This window comes from Rhinoraja longicauda, chromosome 1, assembly GCF_053455715.1.
Source record: "Rhinoraja longicauda isolate Sanriku21f chromosome 1, sRhiLon1.1, whole genome shotgun sequence".
NCBI classification, from domain to species: Eukaryota; Metazoa; Chordata; class Chondrichthyes; order Rajiformes; family Arhynchobatidae; genus Rhinoraja; species Rhinoraja longicauda.
This window is the reverse complement of record NC_135953.1, coordinates 60,684,428-60,706,762: the sequence shown is the minus strand read 5'-3', so window position 1 is coordinate 60,706,762 and position 22,335 is coordinate 60,684,428. Positions and strand designations below refer to the sequence as shown.

Here is a 22,335-nt window from a genome sequence, read left to right as displayed (position 1 = left end):
TATAATGTGGAACCAACGTATCCTCCTATGAAACAACTAAGTCCTCAACCATAAAAAGGGAAGTTTATTTAAAAAAAATTAAAACCCTTTTGTAAGGGATATTAGTCTTTAGTCACTCTGTTCCACAGATCTCTTCTAATCCATACATTACGTACAATGAGGCAGCACCCCAAAATAAATGAATGAGTAATGTTAAGAGTTTCAAAGGAAATCTTGCATTTCTGATTATTGGGTTGCAGTTCAGGGATTCCTTTGGGGTAAAATAATTGTTGAACATGGCTCAACTGATGTTAAAAAGAGGTTGAAAATAACATCTAGATTTGGAAAGGATACTAATCTGCACAATTTCCTGTTAAATGTTTTGCTGACAGTTTGGAGCTAGCATTGGGTGAACAGCTCCCAAAATTCAATACTGCTAGAGTATTTTTTCAAGTGTTTCTTTCGATAAGAATTCATGGAATCAAAATATTTTCAATCATTTAATTTATCAGAATGATGTCTTGTTGGGCTGGTGTTTAGATTGGCAATGTAGTGACTGCCGCAGTTTAAAGATAATCAGGCAGAAACGTGTATTTAGATCTTGCCAAGTGTTTCTTAATGCTAATAAGAATCATTCATTTTGTTTTTAAAATAGCAGATGGGTTTGGCTCTGAACAGTTTCTTTGTTTCAAGTATGATAGGAGGAAGTAGAAGTGGTATTCTTAAACATTTAATTGATGCTGACAATTGCATAATCACAATTAACAATTTACATTAATAGAGCAAATTAAATGTATAAAAGCATACCTTAGGTGAAATATGGATGTACACATAGGCACAAAAGAAGGCACTATTAGGTAAGCAAAGACATACTCAAAAGCTGGGTTTTTAAGGACAAAATGAAATGAAGGCTGGGGATGGTGGGCAGAGGAGTTTGGTGATGGAATATTCCAGAGCAAAGAAACCAGGGAGGTGAGGGAGGAATGATCATCATTGGTGGGCAAGAAGTGAACAAGTTATAGAACCATGAATGGTGAGTTTGGCAAGAGAGTGGAAAGAAAAGTGAAAGAATGGTCCAGAGAAGCACAGGAGAAAACTTTGAGAATAATTTTAAACCTGAGTACTAGTCTCCCTACATTTCAGTTCAGTGAAGCCGAATGGGACCTATGCAGGAAAGGGCACTTTGGATTAGCTGATGTTAATGAGAAGGAATGATAGAAAAGACTCCATTGGCGAAGGTACATCAGGATATGAAAAACAATAATGTTGATACACTTTCAGTGACAGATGGGGGAAATATTATGGCAGAAATAGTTTGTGATGAAAAGAATATTTATTGTACATAAAGTCGGGGAATCTGTTGAAATTCTAGTTGTTCGGTTCACCAAGTGATGTGTGCCCTGCATCTTTATCTTTTGGCAGGCTTTCTGCTTACTGGGGACCCTGTTTCATACATTCCCATGTGACTTGCCTGGTTCACTGGACAGTTTATTATCATACTGTGAACATCAAACTAAAATAAATCCAAACTATTGTAGAATTAATAGAAATAGCAGTAATCCAGAAAATCCACTTGTTTGGCACCATCAATGTCCTCTGCATGCCTAGTTTATTGGAGTCATACTGTATTTTATAGATTCAATTGGGATTGAATGAATGTTTAGGTTAATAATAACAAACGTCACCCTTCCAGCAGTTGATAGAAAATAACCAATGTACTGCATTCTAAGATTCAGTTATAAATTCTGAGCTGAATATTTTGAGATTATTGGGTATTATCACTTTGTGAAGACTGTTAGATTCTAAACTCTATATATTTGCACATCGGTTAGGGTATACAATCTGATCAAAGTACTTCCTCACCTCAGTGTTTCTTTTCTAAAATTCAATACTTTAACTAAATGAATTTGCATTATCTATGCTTGCAGGAGAATCCGGAGTTCGATTTACATTTTGAAAAGGTGTACAAGTGGCTTGCCAGCAGCATAGCAGAAAAAAATAGTTTTATTTCTTGCATTTGGAAACTTAATCAGCGATACCTTAGAAAGAAGATTGAGTTTGTCAATGTTAGTTCACAGTTATTGGAAGGTAAGTCTCAGTGTGATGATGATCAACATTTACTTTTAGTAGAAATAATTATCTTCACACTACTTAATTGTCCCATTTGTGTTATTATTGTGGCTAATTTTTTTTTTCTTTCAGTCTCTTCATAACACAGATTGTGTTCCATACATCTGTGCAACTCCCATTATATTTTCAGTTCAGTATTTAAATGACAGCTTTGTAAAGTTAAATCAAAACATTCAAGCAATGAATAATGCTGAATGGAATTTAGTTTTGAATGTTCTTTGCAGGTTCATCATAATATTGGTATATAATCATTGATATGCTGGTGATTTCTTTCCATCAAGTCTAATTTAACATTATTATGCTTTTGCACCATATTACTTTGTATACTTCGTCTTAGCCTGAACATTTTACAGGAATGCACAGCATGGCCAGCCTATAGGATGCCTGTAATATAGAACACTGCATAAATTCAACCTATTTTGAAAATTAATATTTTAGAGGCTTACAATTTAACATTTTTGACTTCTAAATTTGAAATCCTTGGAGAAGATTTTGGATACAATGACATTATGTGAAAACACATGGTAATGGTGGACATGGCAAGTTGGGCAGTGTTGCGAATTCACTGTAAAATAGTGCCTTTTACAATCTATATTGCTATCTGTTGCAATAATGTTTCTATGCTTATCTTCCTTTAATCCTCTTTCTCTATTCTTTCTCTGCAAAGAACTTCCTAAAGTTACAGAAGGTTGGTAATGTTTTCTTATTTTTGTCAGACTGGTATATTGCTATAATTTATGTTCCACTTTGCAAAATGCAGCCTTGGGGTTCAAATAAAGAAGTATGGTATTATCTTAAAAGTGCGTTTCATAACTTTAAAGCAGCCAGAACACTTTACATGCATTTGGTAGAACCTTTGCTATTCTGGCTGTAAAAGGATGCTTAATGTGTTTATATTTTTGGAGAACTCCAAAGTAATCCTAATCCCTAAAAGTCTGAATTATTTACCTATTGGGTTTTTTAAGAAACTTTTTTTATATTCCCTATTTTTATTATTTCCAAAGTATTATCTCACTCTGAACTTTTAACCTTTACTTTTCAGATGCTGATAAATCTTTTGTGTATTTCTGGCTGTGTTAACAAGTAGATGTTTACTGCAGTCATTTTGGATCACGGTGTGCAACTGTTTTAAGATTGCTGCCAAATACTGCAATTTTTGTTCTTGATGAATTGAGTTTCACAATTTGAGTTTTAGATTAATTGCATGTGTAATACTGTTCATTGGGCTATTGTTTTGCAATAATGAGCCATTTACGATTTCAGGCCGTGTAGATCTGATCTCTGCCCATTGGGAACATAATAGATGGATACAAAATGCTGGAGTAACTCAACAGGGCAGGCAGCATCCCTGGAGAGAAGGAATGGGTAACATTTTGGGTTGAGACACTTCTACAGAGTCTGTAGAAGGGTCTTGACCCAAAACGGCACCCATTTCTTCTCTCTGGAGATGTTGCCTGTACAGCTGAGTTACTCCAGCATTTTGTGTCTACCTTCGGTGTAAACCAGCATCTGCAGTTCCTTCCTGCACAGGGGAACATAATAGTCTGATCATTTGTACAAAAGTAGCACATACTTCATGTTGAATGATTTGTTTTGTGGAATTACAAAGGAAATTGCATCTTCGTGATAATGGCCTTGTTGCTGTTATAGTTTTGATAATTTGTAGGGAGCTGTAGATTTTAATGTGGAAAAGGATTCAAGATAAGATTAGAAAAAGCACAGTCATTATTATACAGAATGGAATCTGAACCCCTTTGCTCACTGCATTTGCACCAATCATCAGGCACCTGCTTATTCTTATCTCATTTTTCCTATCACAAGCCCATCAATCCCTCCTACATCCAAACACCCTTTCCCAGGCCAACATGTTCAGTCCCAATTAGGTCCTTGGGGCAGACCACGTCATTCACATGCCTGACAATAGAGTCCTGAAATACACTTTATTCTGAACTGTTAAGGGAAGACATCAGAAGGCAGTTAAAAGGAAACAAAAATTAAGATTTTCATCAATCCTTTTCGGAAAAAATATAACAACCACGCTTTCTCTTTGAAACCCATGGCCACCAACCGTCATTGGGCAGCACTATAACATAGCTGGTAGAGCTATATGGTAGTGCCAGAGTTCCCGGTTTGTCTGCGTGGAGTTTGCACATTTCCCTGTTATCGCATGGGTTTCCCTTGGGAACTAGTGAATAGGTGATTGATTCTTGATGTAGACCTGAGCCGAAGGGCCAGTTTCCATGCTGAATCTCAATTAATCAACTGCTCAAACTGCTGAAGGAGCATTCAGAATGGCACAGAGTCAGGAGTCTACAAAAGCCTTGCGTAAACAGAAAAGGGAGTGCGCTACCTCTCAACCTGCTACCTCTCCTGCCCCATCTGTGATAGAGTCTTTGGTCGAGTAATGGAAAGAACGGTGTAGTGGCACAGCAGTTAACACTGCTGCCTCACAACTCCAGCAGCCATATTTGACTGACCATGGGTACTCTGTGGTGTTTGTGTGTACTTTCTCTGTGGTCTCCCTGTGCCTGCGTGGGTTTCCTCTGGGTGCTTTGGATGCTTCCCTCTTGCTGATGGGCTAATTGGCTGATATAAATTACTCCTGTAGTGTAAGTGAATGATAACTTGATCAATATATGAGAGAGAATAAATTGCAGGGCAACAGGAAAATAAAGCAATGAGATTGATGGGAAAAGGCCTACTGGGAGCTAGCAAGGAACCAAAGTGCTCAATAGCTTCCTTCTGCATTGTCACAAGTATTCGTCCATGTTATCCAAGGACTCGCCATGGCCCTTTTATTGTTGGAGGGTGTGTTGTAGAGCAGGAACAAGTTGGTAGAGTATATTTGTTTTGCATTTGTGAGTTTGTGGCATGTTGTCTCATGAGTTAATTGGAAACTTGGAGCTCCATCTCTGAAAATACAAATAAATATAAATAAAAGAGCAGAAGTAGACCAGAAGTAGACCATTTGCTGTGCTATTTAGTACGATCATGGCTGATTATCCATGTTCGCTGTGTTCTAGCTTTCTCCCCAAATCGCTTAATCTCTCTCGTCCGAAAGATAATGACTAGCTCCTGATAGGAGTTAACAAGTGACTACCTCTGTTTTTCTCCTTGAGTTGTCACATGGTGAAGATCATGTCTACTGTATCTTTGAATGTCTTCATGATTAGGTTGACAAATCTGAGCCAAGTTACAAATTTATTTAACCAAGCAATCGTCTTCATTTCTAAATAAATATGTTAATAATAATTGAGTTGGATCATCTCTCAGGTAAACTTCCTTCATTTCTATCAAGGAAACGGAAAGTACAAGGATATTTGACTCCTAGATAGTCAGAATGATCGTATTTTCGGTCACTTTTTATGCTTTGAATTTCAGAGCAACTTTGAACAAAATCTAAACCTCTCATTTTGGGGATTTCGTCCTTTTGCAGAACTTCTGCATAGATCTGCCAGCAGATATGTAAATATTGGGTTAATTCTGAGCATTGTTGAAAGCACCCTCCTGTTCAGTGGATTGCTGGGCCTTGGACATGTGTTGTGCTGATGAACTCCTCATGATCCAACAGAGCAGCTTCTGTAAGTTTCCCAACTCTCAGGTGCAGTGGTTCCATTAAATGAATGAGAGACACGGTCTGGTGACAGAAAAGTAAATGAAACTACGGTCATTTAAATGACTTGATCCTCAGCATCTGGAAACATGCACATGCAAGTGGTGTCTGCATTCTGAGCTTAAATGCTGAGATTACCATGACATTGGCTTTAGATTGGATTGAATTTTTTTAAGCGCTATATTTTTTGTCTTTTGTTTCAATCTAATAATATTAATTGGTAGTACTTTTTAACGAGTCTTAAGTAATTTTGAATGTTTTTGATCAAAAGATTTGGTTATATAAAGGCAATTAGATAGCTGATGAAACAATTCCTCACCAATGTCATTGTCATTTTGTCATAGTGGCCTCTAGTTGAGGAGAGAGCCACTGCACTGCATTATGCTGCTTTGGGTCTCACTACTGACCCAAGCTTCTACTGGAGGATTGTGTCTGGGATCTCGCTGAAAGAAATAATGTGGTCCAGGGTAGCAACCTGGCACCTCAGGCAGCAAAACATATGCCTCATCAGCTTCATCGTAATATTAGTAAATTGGAGGGATGATCCTTTTTTAAACACTCTAAATCAGATAAAAGATTTTAATGAAACATTTTTCAAATCATTCAAAAGACGATAGTCACACGATGCTGGAATTCATGATAATTCATCCACTCTGGCCTTTATATCAATTAATTTTAAAAGTATGATACTTTCATTCATAATTGAGAATTTGTATAGTACTTTAAAGATAAAGACATTTTTAATTATATTCTTTCTGTTTTTGTGCGAAGACTATTTGTACTTGTGTAAGTTTCTCTTGTACAAGCTTAATGCTCACAAGGTCTGTTAATGTGGTACCCTTATTTTCTAATTTCTTTAATGCATAGTCCTGTTTAAAGTTTGGTTATACATTAAATTCTTGAGTACCTTCTCATCGCATGATGGAGTGAATTGGTTTTAATTTCTAGCTGTTTTTAATGAAATAAGCAAAATAACTTGCCAAGGAAAACTGATTTATCTACAGAATACATTTTCCTTTCATACAGTGTAAATGCCTCTTTTTTGTATGTCAATATGGAAGTGAAATCAAGCACAAATCAATTAGCAATGAACATTTCTGGAATAAGCAACATGTTTATTCTCATTTTTCCTATCACAAGCCCATCAATCCCTCCTACATCCAAACACCCTTTCCCAGGCCAACATGTTCAGTCCCAATTAGGTCCTTGGGGCAGACCACGTCATTCACATGCCTGACAATAGAGTCCTGAAATACACTTTATTCTGAACTGTTAAGGGAAGACATCAGAAGGCAGTTAAAAGGAAACAAAAATTAAGATTTTCATCAATCCTTTTCGGAAAAAATATAACAACCACGCTTTCTCTTTGAAACCCATGGCCACCAACCGTCATTGGGCAGCACTATAACATAGCTGGTAGAGCTATATGGTAGTGCCAGAGTTCCCGGTTTGTCTGCGTGGAGTTTGCACATTTCCCTGTTATCGCATGGGTTTCCCTTGGGAACTAGTGAATAGGTGATTGATTCTTGATGTAGACCTGAGCCGAAGGGCCAGTTTCCATGCTGAATCTCAATTAATCAACTGCTCAAACTGCTGAAGGAGCATTCAGAATGGCACAGAGTCAGGAGTCTACAAAAGCCTTGCGTAAACAGAAAAGGGAGTGCGCTACCTCTCAACCTGCTACCTCTCCTGCCCCATCTGTGATAGAGTCTTTGGTCGAGTAATGGAAAGAACGGTGTAGTGGCACAGCAGTTAACACTGCTGCCTCACAACTCCAGCAGCCATATTTAACTGACCATGGGTACTCTGTGGTGTTTGTGTGTACTTTCTCTGTGGTCTCCCTGTGCCTGCGTGGGTTTCCTCTGGGTGCTTTGGATGCTTCCCTCTTGCTGATGGGCTAATTGGCTGATATAAATTACTCCTGTAGTGTAAGTGAATGATAACTTGATCAATATATGAGAGAGAATAAATTGCAGGGCAACAGGAAAATAAAGCAATGAGATTGATGGGAAAAGGCCTACTGGGAGCTAGCAAGGAACCAAAGTGCTCAATAGCTTCCTTCTGCATTGTCACAAGTATTCGTCCATGTTATCCAAGGACTCGCCATGGCCCTTTTATTGTTGGAGGGTGGTGTTGTAGAGCAGGAACAAGTTGGTAGAGTATATTTGTTTTGCATTTGTGAGTTTGTGGCATGTTGTCTCATGAGTTAATTGGAAACTTGGAGCTCCATCTCTGAAAATACAAATAAATATAAATAAAAGAGCAGAAGTAGACCAGAAGTAGACCATTTGCTGTGCTATTTAGTACGATCATGGCTGATTATCCATGTTCGCTGTGTTCTAGCTTTCTCCCCAAATCGCTTAATCTCTCTCGTCCGAAAGATAATGACTAGCTCCTGATAGGAGTTAACAAGTGACTACCTCTGTTTTTCTCCTTGAGTTGTCACATGGTGAAGATCATGTCTACTGTATCTTTGAATGTCTTCATGATTAGGTTGACAAATCTGAGCCAAGTTACAAATTTATTTAACCAAGCAATCGTCTTCATTTCTAAATAAATATGTTAATAATAATTGAGTTGGATCATCTCTCAGGTAAACTTCCTTCATTTCTATCAAGGAAACGGAAAGTACAAGGATATTTGACTCCTAGATAGTCAGAATGATCGTATTTTCGGTCACTTTTTATGCTTTGAATTTCAGAGCAACTTTGAACAAAATCTAAACCTCTCATTTTGGGGATTTCGTCCTTTTGCAGAACTTCTGCATAGATCTGCCAGCAGATATGTAAATATTGGGTTAATTCTGAGCATTGTTGAAAGCACCCTCCTGTTCAGTGGATTGCTGGGCCTTGGACATGTGTTGTGCTGATGAACTCCTCATGATCCAACAGAGCAGCTTCTGTAAGTTTCCCAACTCTCAGGTGCAGTGGTTCCATTAAATGAATGAGAGACACGGTCTGGTGACAGAAAAGTAAATGAAACTACGGTCATTTAAATGACTTGATCCTCAGCATCTGGAAACATGCACATGCAAGTGGTGTCTGCATTCTGAGCTTAAATGCTGAGATTACCATGACATTGGCTTTAGATTGGATTGAATTTTTTTAAGCGCTATATTTTTTGTCTTTTGTTTCAATCTAATAATATTAATTGGTAGTACTTTTTAACGAGTCTTAAGTAATTTTGAATGTTTTTGATCAAAAGATTTGGTTATATAAAGGCAATTAGATAGCTGATGAAACAATTCCTCACCAATGTCATTGTCATTTTGTCATAGTGGCCTCTAGTTGAGGAGAGAGCCACTGCACTGCATTATGCTGCTTTGGGTCTCACTACTGACCCAAGCTTCTACTGGAGGATTGTGTCTGGGATCTCGCTGAAAGAAATAATGTGGTCCAGGGTAGCAACCTGGCACCTCAGGCAGCAAAACATATGCCTCATCAGCTTCATCGTAATATTAGTAAATTGGAGGGATGATCCTTTTTTAAACACTCTAAATCAGATAAAAGATTTTAATGAAACATTTTTCAAATCATTCAAAAGACGATAGTCACACGATGCTGGAATTCATGATAATTCATCCACTCTGGCCTTTATATCAATTAATTTTAAAAGTATGATACTTTCATTCATAATTGAGAATTTGTATAGTACTTTAAAGATAAAGACATTTTTAATTATATTCTTTCTGTTTTTGTGCGAAGACTATTTGTACTTGTGTAAGTTTCTCTTGTACAAGCTTAATGCTCACAAGGTCTGTTAATGTGGTACCCTTATTTTCTAATTTCTTTAATGCATAGTCCTGTTTAAAGTTTGGTTATACATTAAATTCTTGAGTACCTTCTCATCGCATGATGGAGTGAATTGGTTTTAATTTCTAGCTGTTTTTAATGAAATAAGCAAAATAACTTGCCAAGGAAAACTGATTTATCTACAGAATACATTTTCCTTTCATACAGTGTAAATGCCTCTTTTTTGTATGTCAATATGGAAGTGAAATCAAGCACAAATCAATTAGCAATGAACATTTCTGGAATAAGCAACATGTTTGAATTTGATCACAAAATGCTGGAGTAACTCAGCAGGTCAGGCAGCATCTCGGGAGAGAAGGAATGGGTGACGTTTCGGGTCGAGACCCTTCAGAATGAAAATTGATTAAATATAATTTTACCAAATTTCAGAGTCTGTTCCAAGCGGTGAAAACCAGAGTGTGGCCGGTGGGGATGAGGAATCCTTGGATGAATACCAGGAGTTGAATGCAAGAGAAGAACAAGATATTGAGATAATGATGGATGGTTGTGAATATGCCATTTCAAATGCTGAAGCATTCGCAGACAAATTATCCAGCGAATTACAGGTGTTAGATGGGGTGAGTGTAGAATATAAAAATAACTAATTGCTTGACATGATTTTTATCTAGCGAAGAAGCCTTGTCGAGTAAATGGAGTAATATCATATTTGGTGTCTGGTAAATTGTAAACTGTATGTTAATATGTGGATGATTATTTGCTGTAGCTTGTCGGCTGTGTGTTTGATTATAGAGACGGGCGATCAATTATCAAATTTAAAATCATCTCCTCAGGCTATGAATTTGGCCACCAGGTCTTCAGCAATGGAACACCTAGGTTCTTGGCTGCACTTTGCCTGGGGAGTTGCTGTCTGCCACCTACCACTGGGTGGATCGATAGGGAGTTCTGTCTATTTAGCAAACACTGTTCACCTGCCACCATTTAAATGTACCCGGTGACGCTGCAGAGGAAATGGTTAGCATAACCAGTGGTACTTGGTATACCCACTTAATTTCTCCCTCCTCTTCTTAAAAAGTATCAACAAAAGGTTAAGGTAGCTTTGAAAGCTCCAACGTTCATCGTTTTATGTCCTCTAGCAAAAAGATGAAACGCCAACAGTTTGAGATATTTAACTAACACATTTATTGTATGCACATATTTATCTTTATTATGAATTACTTACTATAAACAATGTTAGATCAGATCCAAAGTGATTTTCTAACGCTTTCAAATATTGAGATTGCTTTTGACGAAGAGATAACAGGGCAACATCTAAAAGTGATTAGTGAAAAACCTTGTTTCCCATAGAAAGTTTATAAAATAACTTGATTTAAGAGAAGAATAGTCTATAGAGTTTGAGAAGTTGAAACTCAACATTTAGGACAATTCAAGAAATGAGAAAAAACTATCTCCAATAAGTGGTATAAAAAGACGAAAAAATTGTTACCTTGTCACAGCGTGTTTTGTGTAATATGGCATCTGCTTCTTTCCAGGCCAACATCCAGTCGATCATGGCTTCAGAAAAGCAGGTGAACATTCTAATGCAGTTGCTGGATGAAGCTCTGAAAGAAGTGGATGAGATTGAGTATAAACTGAGCAGTTATGAAGAAATGCTACAAAGTGTAAAGGAGCAAATGGATCACATATCCCAAAGCAATGACCTCATACAACTCAGTAATACTAACAATGTGAAGCTCCTAGAGGAAATAGAGTTTCTCGTGGTATGTAAAATGTCCTTCCTCATCTCCTCTCACTCATCATTTTTTTGTGATTTTCTTGAGTTGGCTGAATTCACCTGCTTTGACAATTTTGCTATAAAATTTGAAACCATGTATTAGATATTCTTTGTTCAATATGTTTATGTGCTATGCAATCATTTTGAAACTATTGTTAAGGGCAATTGCAAACTTTCTGCACAAATTGGAATCTTTGGGAAATTGAAGCATGTTCTTTATAGTTTTCCAAATTGGACTCTGGGAAATTGAAGCATGTTCCTCCTTGCACATGGAGATCATTGATTGTGTAATTGTAATGTCTGTTGGCATACAGTTTACAACTGTTAAATACTTTGTGCTACAGCCAAGAGATGGTATGAAGTTTTCTGTCAAAACCTCAGCTATTTTCTTCCTTGCCTCCCACAGCAGCGTGAGGTGCATCTCATTTGGCCCTTTTCAAGCCTGCAAAGACATCTAATATCTCTGTCTTAATGATAATTAGTTCAAGAGTTTCACAGTCCCTCTCCCTGAATTCTCCAACTACAATGTCTTTTTCCATAGTAAAGACAGTTGTGGTATTATTTGAGTCCTATATTTTCTATCTCAACAAAGAGATTGTCAATTTTGGCCCAACAGAGATAAGAATTTGTAATGGAAAAAGGTTAGCAGGGGATAAGGATGAGTAGTATTGCATATTAGTATCATATGTATATTAAAACCAAATGCACACAATTACCATGGAGATTAGTGGATGTTGGCTTATGCTACAGTTGTACTTTCACTGGTGGGAGCTGATAATTAAAACACTATATTACTATGTAAATTGGTCTATGTAAAATGTGGACATTGGAATTTATTGAAAAGTGCATAAAGATATAATGTTCTTCATTAATTACAAGCTTTTCTCTGTAATATTGTGCTGTAATGTTGTCTGGTACTCACCAGAAGATGACAGCAAAGGCTTTAATTGGAAAATATATGGAGCTTTCGTAACAGTTTATAGATTGAAGTTTCATCCTTGGTTGTTTGTGTATCCACCCTCCTTACAATTTAGTTTGCACCCTGACTTGTATCATCATTTAAATTGAATGCATTGCACTTGCTTACATTATTTAAATTAATAAGGGATACCTAAGGCAAAAACCTACAAATAAAGAACTGATCCATTTATGAATTCATGCATTTTATGCTTTTATGAGATTAGAATCTAGATGGTACTCTTGCTTATTTGGCAGAATTATTTGGACCTATCCAAAGGCCACATTAAAGCCCTTACCGATGGGGATCTTTCTTCGTCTAAAGGTATTGAAGCATGCACCAATGCTGCAGAGGCCCTTCTACAGTGCATGAATGTGGCTCTTCGACCAGGTATTGTCACTGCATTTTAATGATGGATCTATTTAAGTTTGCTATATGTAAATAATAATCAGCTGACTTCAGTCAAGAGTATTTTATTGTCATATGTACCAAAATGGAAGAATGAAATTCTTATTTGCAGCAGTACAACAAGTTTTAACACAACACTACTCAATAGATAATATAATAAACAAAGAATTTCAATAAATTTTAAAAACAATATTGTGCAAAAAAAAACAGAGCCCAAAGCCCCTAGTGCAACCAAGGCAGTTTGTAGTTAGGAGTTTAGTTGGAGTTTGTAACATTCAATAGCCTGATGGTTGTTTGGAAGAAGCAGTTCCTGAACCTGGATGTTACTGTTTTTGGGTTCCTAGCATAGAGCAGGAAAAGCTTTATTGGATTTTAACTTTTTTTTTCCTCTATAGCATTTAATAATAATCCATGGACCCGACCAAGTTTATTCTGAGAATTTTTTAGACACTGCATTTTATTTTTAATCTTAGCAAGTTAGCTGGAGCAGGACACGTTTCCATGATTCTAGGAAAAAAGCAAATATCACAATTCATTTGCCGGTGAACCCTGTTCTCGCAGTCCCACTTTTATTTGTGCCATCAAAGGTATATCTTACTGATACCTAATTTTCTCATATAGGAGGATCAATAGCTTTTTGTATATGGCCTCGAGTACACGCTTCCAATCTTTTTCTTAGTGGTAATAGTGATTAGTTTAGTGAAAAAAGACATGTGAAGGAGTAACTCAACGGTTCAGGCAGCATCTTTGGAGAAGCTGTAGTGAAACAGGTTTGGTTAATCAGTAGCATGTTTGTTTTTGTAGATGTTTGAAAGGGATCAAGACACAGTGGACATGTCTCAAGCATACCTTGCAAAGTGGACACGGTGCTCACATTTTTGCTTTTAGCTTTTCTCTAGCTACAAACATTTTCCGATTCTAAAAAAGACTGGGCTCTAAATTTAGAATATGAGAATATGTTAAACACTGGATTATTTTAAAGTCCTAACAAGCTACTTTAAGCAAAAACACCTCTGTGACTCTCGAAATATCGCAAATTTCACATTGACTTGTCTGCATTTGGTATCTTTCGACTTCTCACATGGTAGTACCTTATGGTAGTACAAGTTTTATAGGACAGTTGGGTAATGTACAATGGAATTCCCCAGGAAGTAGTTCTTGGAACAGAGCAAGTTACGCGGAGCACTGATAGAGGTATTTAAGGATGTATAAAGTCAATCAAAAATATTCCCATTAGTGGAAAGATTAAGAACTGGTGATTTAGGATAAAGTGAGTGGCAAAGGAACCAATGGTGACATTAGGAAAAATATTATATTACACAGCAACTAGTTAATTGAAGTAGTGGAGGCAGGTTCAATTGTGGTGTTTATAATATAACCGAATAATATCTGAAGGGAAATAATTTGTAGGAAAGTGTGAAGCATGAGCTGATTGCTCTTACATAAAGTTGGAGTGGACTCAACCTACCAAATGGTCTTCTTCCATGCAATCATTTTGTGAATGCTCGTTGGCAATGCTCGAGGCACGTCGTATTGGAATAGTTATTAACTAAACACTTATTTTGGATTTAGCTATATTGTTTGAAATGACTGGCCTGTCAATTGAGTTCAGCACCCAAAAACATGTCTACGCAACTTCAGTAATGAGTTAGATTAGAACATAACTCAGAATGCAGTTTGTTTCAAGCCTTAATGTGACTGAATTAAGAGACCAAAGTTGCATTAAATAATTTATGGTGTACAATACCTGTTAAAGGTTAGTCATATGATTTCGGAGAAGAGGAAGTATTACTAATGTCATTTCATTTGCCTTTGCAAAATATGTGTAAAATCATTTACTTTAACAGATATTCTGCAAGTTTTCTTTAATATGATTTTCGGATCATTTGTTCCAGGACATGAGGAGCTTCATGCAGTGAGACAACAGCAACAGCAATTCAGGGATCTGCGTGAACAATTCGCCAGGAGACTGACCAACCATCTTAATAATGTCTTTGTTCAGCAGGTATGCCAAATGCTGATTGCTTTTCCATAATGTGTTTCTTGGAAATAAATATTCCATTTTATCTTGTTGGTGCCTAAATTCTCATCATTTAAAAAAAAAATATTGATCACATTTAAGTAATTGAAAGCTTTCTTTCATTTTAAATCACCCAAGATTATATCATAGAATCACAGAATAGTTACAGCACAGAAGACGACCAGATCAGTTCATCCAATAGTACTGATTAATGTAAGATAAGCAAGATCGGATATCCTGTGTATATATTCAAGCTTCAAATTGGTCAAGAATTTTCAGCAGCCATCTTGAAGTGGTCAGTAATGGTTTGTAGCCAGTAATGGTTCAAGATCAATCCTGGAAGTGGAAGCCAAGATGCTTCTAATCTCAAAAAGGAGAGCAGGAAATCATGGGTCAGATTGGGGCAGACTGCAATTTTTTATATGGCAGATTGATTATAACAATTGATATTTACCAAAAATGGCAAGAGTTTTATCCAATGTTTTACATATCCAAGATTTGTCATCAAATTGCTTTTGTTTTTTGCATCTTTTTCCACTTATTTTGGTTTGCATTTATGCTCTAAATTTTTTTTTCCAGTCACTTCAATGGTATTGTGTAACAAATATGTATTCCTGGTTTTAGACTGATGTTATATGAATCTGTGTTCGTAACTATTTTTATCTGAAGGACATGGCAAAGGAGGTACAAATGACAGACGCAGTTAAATCCAACCACGGTGGAGGTCTTGCACTTCGAAGGGCAAATATAAGGGGAAAATATACAATTAATGGCATAATCCTTAACAGCATTGATGTACAGCGGGATCTTTGATCCATGTCCATAATTCCCTGAAAGTGGCAACTCGCGTAGATATGGTATGCTTGCCTTCATTGGTTGTGGTGTTGAGTATAAGAGTCAGGAAGTCATGATGCAGCTTTATGGAACTTTGGTTAGGCCGCATTTGGAGCATTGCATGCAGTTCTTGTCGCCCCATTGCAAGAAGGATATGAAAGCTTTGGAAAGGGTGCAGAGAAGGTTTGCAGGATGATGCCTGGATTAGCTACAGGGTTGGGCAGACTTGCATTGTTTTCTATGGAATGCTGCAGGGCTCAGGAATACCCGCCAGCAATGTATAAAATTAGGAGAGGCATAGTGCACAGTGGTAGAGTTGCTGCCTTGTAGCGCCTGAGACCCTGGTTCGATCCTGACTATGGGTGCAGTCTCTGCAGAGTTTGCATGTTCTCCCAGTAATCGTGTGGGTTTTCTCCGGGTGTTCTGGTTTACTCCCACATTCCAAAGACGTGCAGATTTGCAGGTTAATTGGCTTCTGTAAATTCCCCCTAGTGTGTAGCATAGAACTAGTGTATGGGTGATCATTGGACGGCAAGGACTCGGTGGGCTGAAGGGCCTGTGGTGTTGAGATACACTGTATCTCGAAACTGGATAGGATAGATAATGAGAACCTATTTTTCCCCCAGGATGGAACAATCAAATACTTGAGGGCATAGCTTTGAAGTGAGAGGGGCAATGTTTAAAGAAAATATGCGGGGCAAGATTTTTTTACAGTGTGATGAGTGCCTGGAACTATCAACCACGATTGTTGATAACATTTTAACTTTGTAACTAATTTATAGACATTGGTTTTTCACATAGCCTCTTGTATATTTAGTGTTATCAGTATTCCTTCCAGCTCTGGTACATTTCTGCATTGGTTCTCCTTTTCATATATCACTCGTTTCATTTTTATTTTGTTTTAATCAGTTTACTCAGACTCTCACCCTATACTATCGCAGAGCCTCCTACCACTCAGTTTCTGTGAGTACACTGAGCATGAGGTACTTTTTCAGCTCTTGCGGCTGGTTGGGCTTTTAAATATTTGATTACTAAATGCAGCTTTCTATACGTGTGTTTTCAACAAGTATCTTTTTAACTGCAATAGCATAAAATAATGCAAGTTTTGAATGACAAACCTCCCTTTCAGTAAATAAATTAAAGGTTGCACTGGCAGTGCATTTGTCAGAAGGTTAATTTTATTTGCAAAGCTTAGCAATAGCTGATACTTCTACAAACACTGCTTCCTAATCTTAGCATTTGTGATCTTCCATCATAACACTGACAAACTTTGAATTTTAAATCATTGTCCTTATGTTTGGTTTAATATTTTGCATGAGATTTTGGTGGTTTTTGACAAAGAATGTTTTTTTTAAACTCACCCTTGATGGAGTTTCACAGCTGCGAATTTTGGATTTTTTTTTCAATGTTAAAGGTGTTGCCTGAATACAGTTTTTTGATGCTGGTTCATCTGTGGCAGTTTCTCCCAAACAGCCTCAGACTAACAAGTTTTAAAGTTTAGAAACAACTGATATATAGAACCCCTTTCTTAATAATAAATTGTTAATCAATAGAATATTTTATTAAAGGAATTCTGCTATAATGTGTGTTTTCAAATTGGATATAATGTAATTGATGAATTAGGGAGCACTATTTGTATTATGCAAGTCTAATTGGCTAGAATGTGATTTCAATCAAGGAGGGAATCACATAAAACTTACTTTAAAAATAGAAGCAGAAAAAGAAAGCTGCCTTGGCGAAAATAAAACAGTTTCCATGTAACTTCCCTGCAGTTATCACTTTAATGACTCTTAACTACAATTGACAGACAATGATTTCTATTGACACTTACAAAATTAAACTCTGTTAAACAATGTAACATGCAACCGTTGGTATTTTTAACAAAAATTAACTTGTAGCTATTAAAGACTCTTTTTATTTTTGAAAATCCTGCAGGAAAAAAATTGAGTCTAAAACTCTCTAACCTCAAACTCACTTTTCTTCGTTGATATTATAGTTTTTAATAATGCGGTTTTCTATAACGCAAGGAGTCTTAGAAACACAATAATCCCACTATAGCAGAAGTACTTGTAATGAATACGTGTGTTGTCGGGATACTAACCAATGTAATCAGGGAATTTTGATTTAGCAATTCATTTAATTTACAAAAAGGAAGCATGAATGTCCACTGAATTCTACTAGATTATTAGCATTGTACTACCGGATGAATTGCTTATTGTATTATTTTAGTTCTTTAATTTGTGCAATTCCTAACGAAGATGGCTATCACTTTGACTAGCCTGCAAATGTTAATTAACAAAACAGCTTAAAAATCAATCTGTCTCCCATTTTGTCAAAATTTACTCCCAACAGTTTAAAACATTTCCTTGGTAAATGGTGTATTCAGTTTTACAATGTTATGCCCTTTGGCTGGCTAATGATTAGAATCGTATTTTCAATGAAAAATTATTTCCTGATTTCACGAATGGGAGGTAGTTTATATGCCTGGACCTCAGGAACAGAATATTTCAAGAAGAGTGTTTTGTATCATGTTGAAGATAAGACTAGTACCTAGCTTCAGAAGAATATCAATGAAGTAGACTGCATGCAGAGCAATTCAACAAAATCCAAGCCCTTATATTTAATCATCATTAGAAATTAAGGGGACATTACTTTCACATTCGTAATCCATGGTAAAACTCATAGTGAAGTTTCTATTCTAAATGACACACCTTTTCTTTTAAATAAGATAATCGACTTATTAAAATTAACTAGATATATTTCTATTCTGTTTGTAGTTTTAGCACAATCCGTAGGCATTGCCACTTTCATTTCACTGCACATCTTGTATGTGTATGTGACAAATACAGTAGACTTGACTTGACTTACTGGTAGTTTAAAAAAACACATTTTTGGCTATTCAAGTTGCTAAATGATGGGATTATATAGTTTATCATTTTTTGTTGTGTATTTTGAGCTGTTTCCATTTTCTGTTGATATTGTCTGATTTTCTTTAATGGCTTTCTCTAGATTAAATTTTTATTTTATTTGTGCCTATATGTTTTGATTTGAAAACCGATAGCATAACTCTTATGTAGTTGTGTCACTGCATAAAGTTTTTATTATTTATTTTTATCCACAATAATTTCCATAGTCTAACGATTTGAGTTATTGTAGCATTGTAGAAAAGAACCACATTAATTTCTAGCTTTTGCACTTATATTTTCTACAAGCTTCTGAGGATTTTCAGATTTTAACGCAACCATGGTTGACTTGCAATATTTTTGTTTTTAGGGGCATGATCAAAGCTCATCCTTAGCTCAACACTCAATTGAGCTGACTCTCCCCAAACACCTCCCATTTCATCGAGATCTACTTAGATATGCCAAACTAATGGAATGGTTAAAGAATACTGATCGTGAAAAATATGAAGGCTTGAATAAGGTAGGACTTGAAATGAACTTTTGTTATCTTTTTTGGATTATTGGATTATTGGATGTTGACTTTAGGTACAATAATTTGGCAGTGCATTTCTTTTGCCTCCTTGCTCATCTCTTCAATATATTTGATGATATATCTAAGATGACCAGTCTAAATTGTGCCAATATTGATATTGATCTCTTTTCTACCTGTTGAAATGTTAAACATTGGATTTTTGATTTTGTTAGCCAGCAGTGAGCTAGCTCATGCCTTTTGAGAAGCCCTGAATTACATAAAAAATAAAGTTGTTTCATGGGCTTGCATGGCAGGTTCGGGGACGAAAGCTCCCGCTCTTCCTGAAGTCACAGATTGGCAGCACCTTCTGCAGCCTGGCAGAATGTGCCAGCTAGCAGCCTTACTGGAAGGGGTGTGGCACATTGTTGGACTCTTGCCCATCTCCCATTCATATCACTTCCCCCTTTTTGTGCAATCCACCGAAAGGCATTGTGACAGGCAGATAAAGAACTGCTGACTTCAGATTAACAAGTAATTGTTTTGTTGTTAATTTAAGATTAAAATAATTCAGTATAACATTTAAAAACATAATTCAAGAGGGCTCAGGAAGTAAATATAATTTTTCTTTTCAATGTAGGAACATTGCATTGTTAATATAGATGAAACGTTGCATAGAATTCGAAAACTAATTTGAAAAATTGCATCAGCAGAGACACCCAAGGTGATGCTCATTGTGATTTGAACTTGGGTCCAAATTTCAAAAATGGGTATTTGCACATTAATGGACAGACGATATGTATTCTTTGGGATAAAGTAAACCACAGAAATCCCAGGTGAAGGCTACATTGGGCTAAAGAGTAAAAGCTGATTGTTGTACATCATGAATGAGGCAATTGTGTACAATGACCATTCCGAGCATGCTAATGGCTAATGTACGCTCACTGGACAATAAAATGGACACTATAAGACTTCTCCGGTCGACCCAGCGTGAGGTGAGGGAATGCTGTGTTTACGTTTTTACGGAAACATGGCTTAATGACAACATCCCGGACTCCGCTGTTCAGCTCGACCGGCTAACATGCTACCGATCGGACAGAGCTACGGTTAGCGGGGGGAAGACTCGCGGCGGCGGTGTGATTGTTTACATCAGTGATGCTTGGTGTCGGGACGCTGTGTTGGTCTACAAACACTGTTCACCGCTGGCAGAGTTTATGGTTGTGAAGTGCCGACCTTTCTACCTCCCGAGGGAGCTAACAGCTATCCTGTTAGTCGCTGTTTACATCCCTCCCAGTTCCAACAACAAGGACAGAGAGGAGGCACTCTGCGAACTGTACCGGGCCATCTCTGAGCAGCAGACAGCACACCCAGATGGCTTTCTCATCGTAGCTGGGGACTTCAACCATGCTAACCTAAAAACTGTCATGCCCAAAGTATACCAGCATGTTGATTTCCCAACACGAGAAAACAACACCTTGGACCTTGTCTACACGACCATCAAAGGAGCATACAAGGCTTCCCCCCTCCCCCACATCGGCCTCTCTGATCACCTCACCGTTCTGCTGAAACCGGCATACAGACCCCGGGTGAAAGTCACCAAACCGGTTTCAAAAGAGGTACGTGTGTGGTCAGAGGACAGCACAGCTGCACTCCAAAACTGCTTTGAGACTACAGACTGGGACATGTTCAAGCAGGCAGCAACATACAACAACACAACCAACATTCAGGAATACACAGAGACAGTTACAGGCTACATCACCAAATGCATTGACGATGTGACCCACACCAGAGCCATCACCATCCGGGCTAACCAGAAGCCATGGCTGACAGGGGAGGTCCATGGGCTGCTGAGGGTCCGCAACGCTGCCTTCAGAGAGGGCAATCCAGCCGGTCTCAGAGCAGCCAGGGCCAACCTTTCCAGTGGCATCAGGAAAGCCAAACAACACTACACCCGGCGCATCACAGCCCACTTCAGTGACAGCAGAGACACACGGAGCCTGTGGAAGGGTATTAGGACTATCACGGACTACAAACCCTTACCACAGACCTGTGACAGTGACACCTCTCTCTTGAACGACCTCAACGGCTTCTTCGCACGCTTTGAAGCACAGAGCAACACACCTGCGCAGAAAACAACTCCCCCCCCCAACGACCAGGCTATTTGTCTGTCTCCAGGCAGTGTGAGGAGCACACTGTTAAGGATTAACACCCGGAAAGCTTCTGGACCTGACAACATTCCTGGTCGTGTGCTAAAAGACTGCGCAGCTGAGCTCACAGATGTCCTCACAGACATCTTCAACATCTCCCTGAGCCAGGCTGTTGTTCCCTTGTGCTTCAAAGAAACCACCATCATACCTGTGCCCAAGAAGTCTTCTCCATCCTGCTTCAACGACTACCGCCCTGTAGCGCTGACTTCAACCATCATGAAGTGCTTCGAGAGGCTGGTCATGAAGCAGATCAGATCCAACCTCCCCCCCTCCCTGGACCCGTTTCAGTTTGCATATCGAGCTAAGCGGTCCACTGAGGATGCCATCTCCTCTGCTCTACACCCAGCCCTCACCCACTTGGACACTAAAAACTCATATGTTAGGATGCTGTTCATAGACTTTAGCTCAGCATTTAACACCATCATCCCCCAGCAGCTGGTTTGTAAACTAACAAATCTGGGCCTCAGCCCCCTTCTCTGCAACTGGCTGCTGGACTTCCTCACTGCCAGACCCCAGTCCGTACGGGTCGGCAGCAACACATCGGACACCATCACGCTGAGTACGGGTGCCCCACAAGGATGTGTGCTAAGCCCCCTGCTCTTCACCTTGCTGACCCACGACTGCACACCCACCTACAGCTCCAACCACTTCGTCAAGTTTGCGGATGACACAACAGTGGTGGGTCTCATCAGCAACAACGACGAGACCCACTACAGGAAGGAGGTGGACCAGCTGGCCGCGTGGTGCACAGACAACAATCTCTTCCTGAATGTGGAGAAAACAAAGGAGATTGTTGTCGACTTCAGGAGAACGCACACCCAACACCCCCACCCACTGACCATCAATGGTGCTGCTGTGGAGCAGGTGAGCAGCACCAAATTTCTGGGGGTGAACATCACCGAGGATCTCTCCTGGAGCAACAACATCACGTCCATCGCCAAGAAAGCCCAGCAGCGCCTCTACTTCCTCCGCAAACTGAAGAGAGCGGGAGCCCCCACACCCATCATGTACACTTTTTACCGAGGTGCCATCGAGAGCATCCTCAGCAGCTGCATCACTGTGTGGTTCGGAAGCTGCACAGCCTCCAGCCGTAAGACCCTGCAGCGCATAGTGAACACTGCTGAGAGGATCACTGGCGCCTCACTCCCAACACTCCTGGTCCTTTACACCACCCGCCTCACCCGCAAAGCATTGAGCATGGTGGGTGACCCCTCCCACCCCTCCAGCAGCCTCTTCACCCTCCTGCCTTCAG

General features: G+C 38.5%; 1 protein-coding gene across 7 annotated transcripts in view; it reads left to right on the top strand.

Annotated features, from left to right (window-relative positions):
- exoc1 (exocyst complex component 1) overlaps positions 1–22,335 on the top strand; it is a 66,442-nt gene that overhangs the window by 16,666 nt on the left and 27,441 nt on the right. For 2 of the 7 annotated variants that reach the window (XM_078398464.1, XM_078398450.1), the window contains exons 4-11: positions 1,908–2,067; positions 2,777–2,797; positions 9,904–10,091; positions 11,004–11,231; positions 12,461–12,593; positions 14,507–14,616; positions 16,375–16,428; positions 18,739–18,888. In XM_078398464.1, coding sequence (XP_078254590.1) covers positions 1,908–2,067; positions 2,777–2,797; positions 9,904–10,091; positions 11,004–11,231; positions 12,461–12,593; positions 14,507–14,616; positions 16,375–16,428; positions 18,739–18,888 — 1,044 coding nt within the window. The remainder of the gene's footprint in view (positions 1–1,907; positions 2,068–2,776; positions 2,798–9,903; positions 10,092–11,003; positions 11,232–12,460; positions 12,594–14,506; positions 14,617–16,374; positions 16,429–18,738; positions 18,889–22,335) is intronic. The other 5 variants (XM_078398489.1, XM_078398473.1, XM_078398497.1 and 2 more) reach the window with 3 other exon arrangements.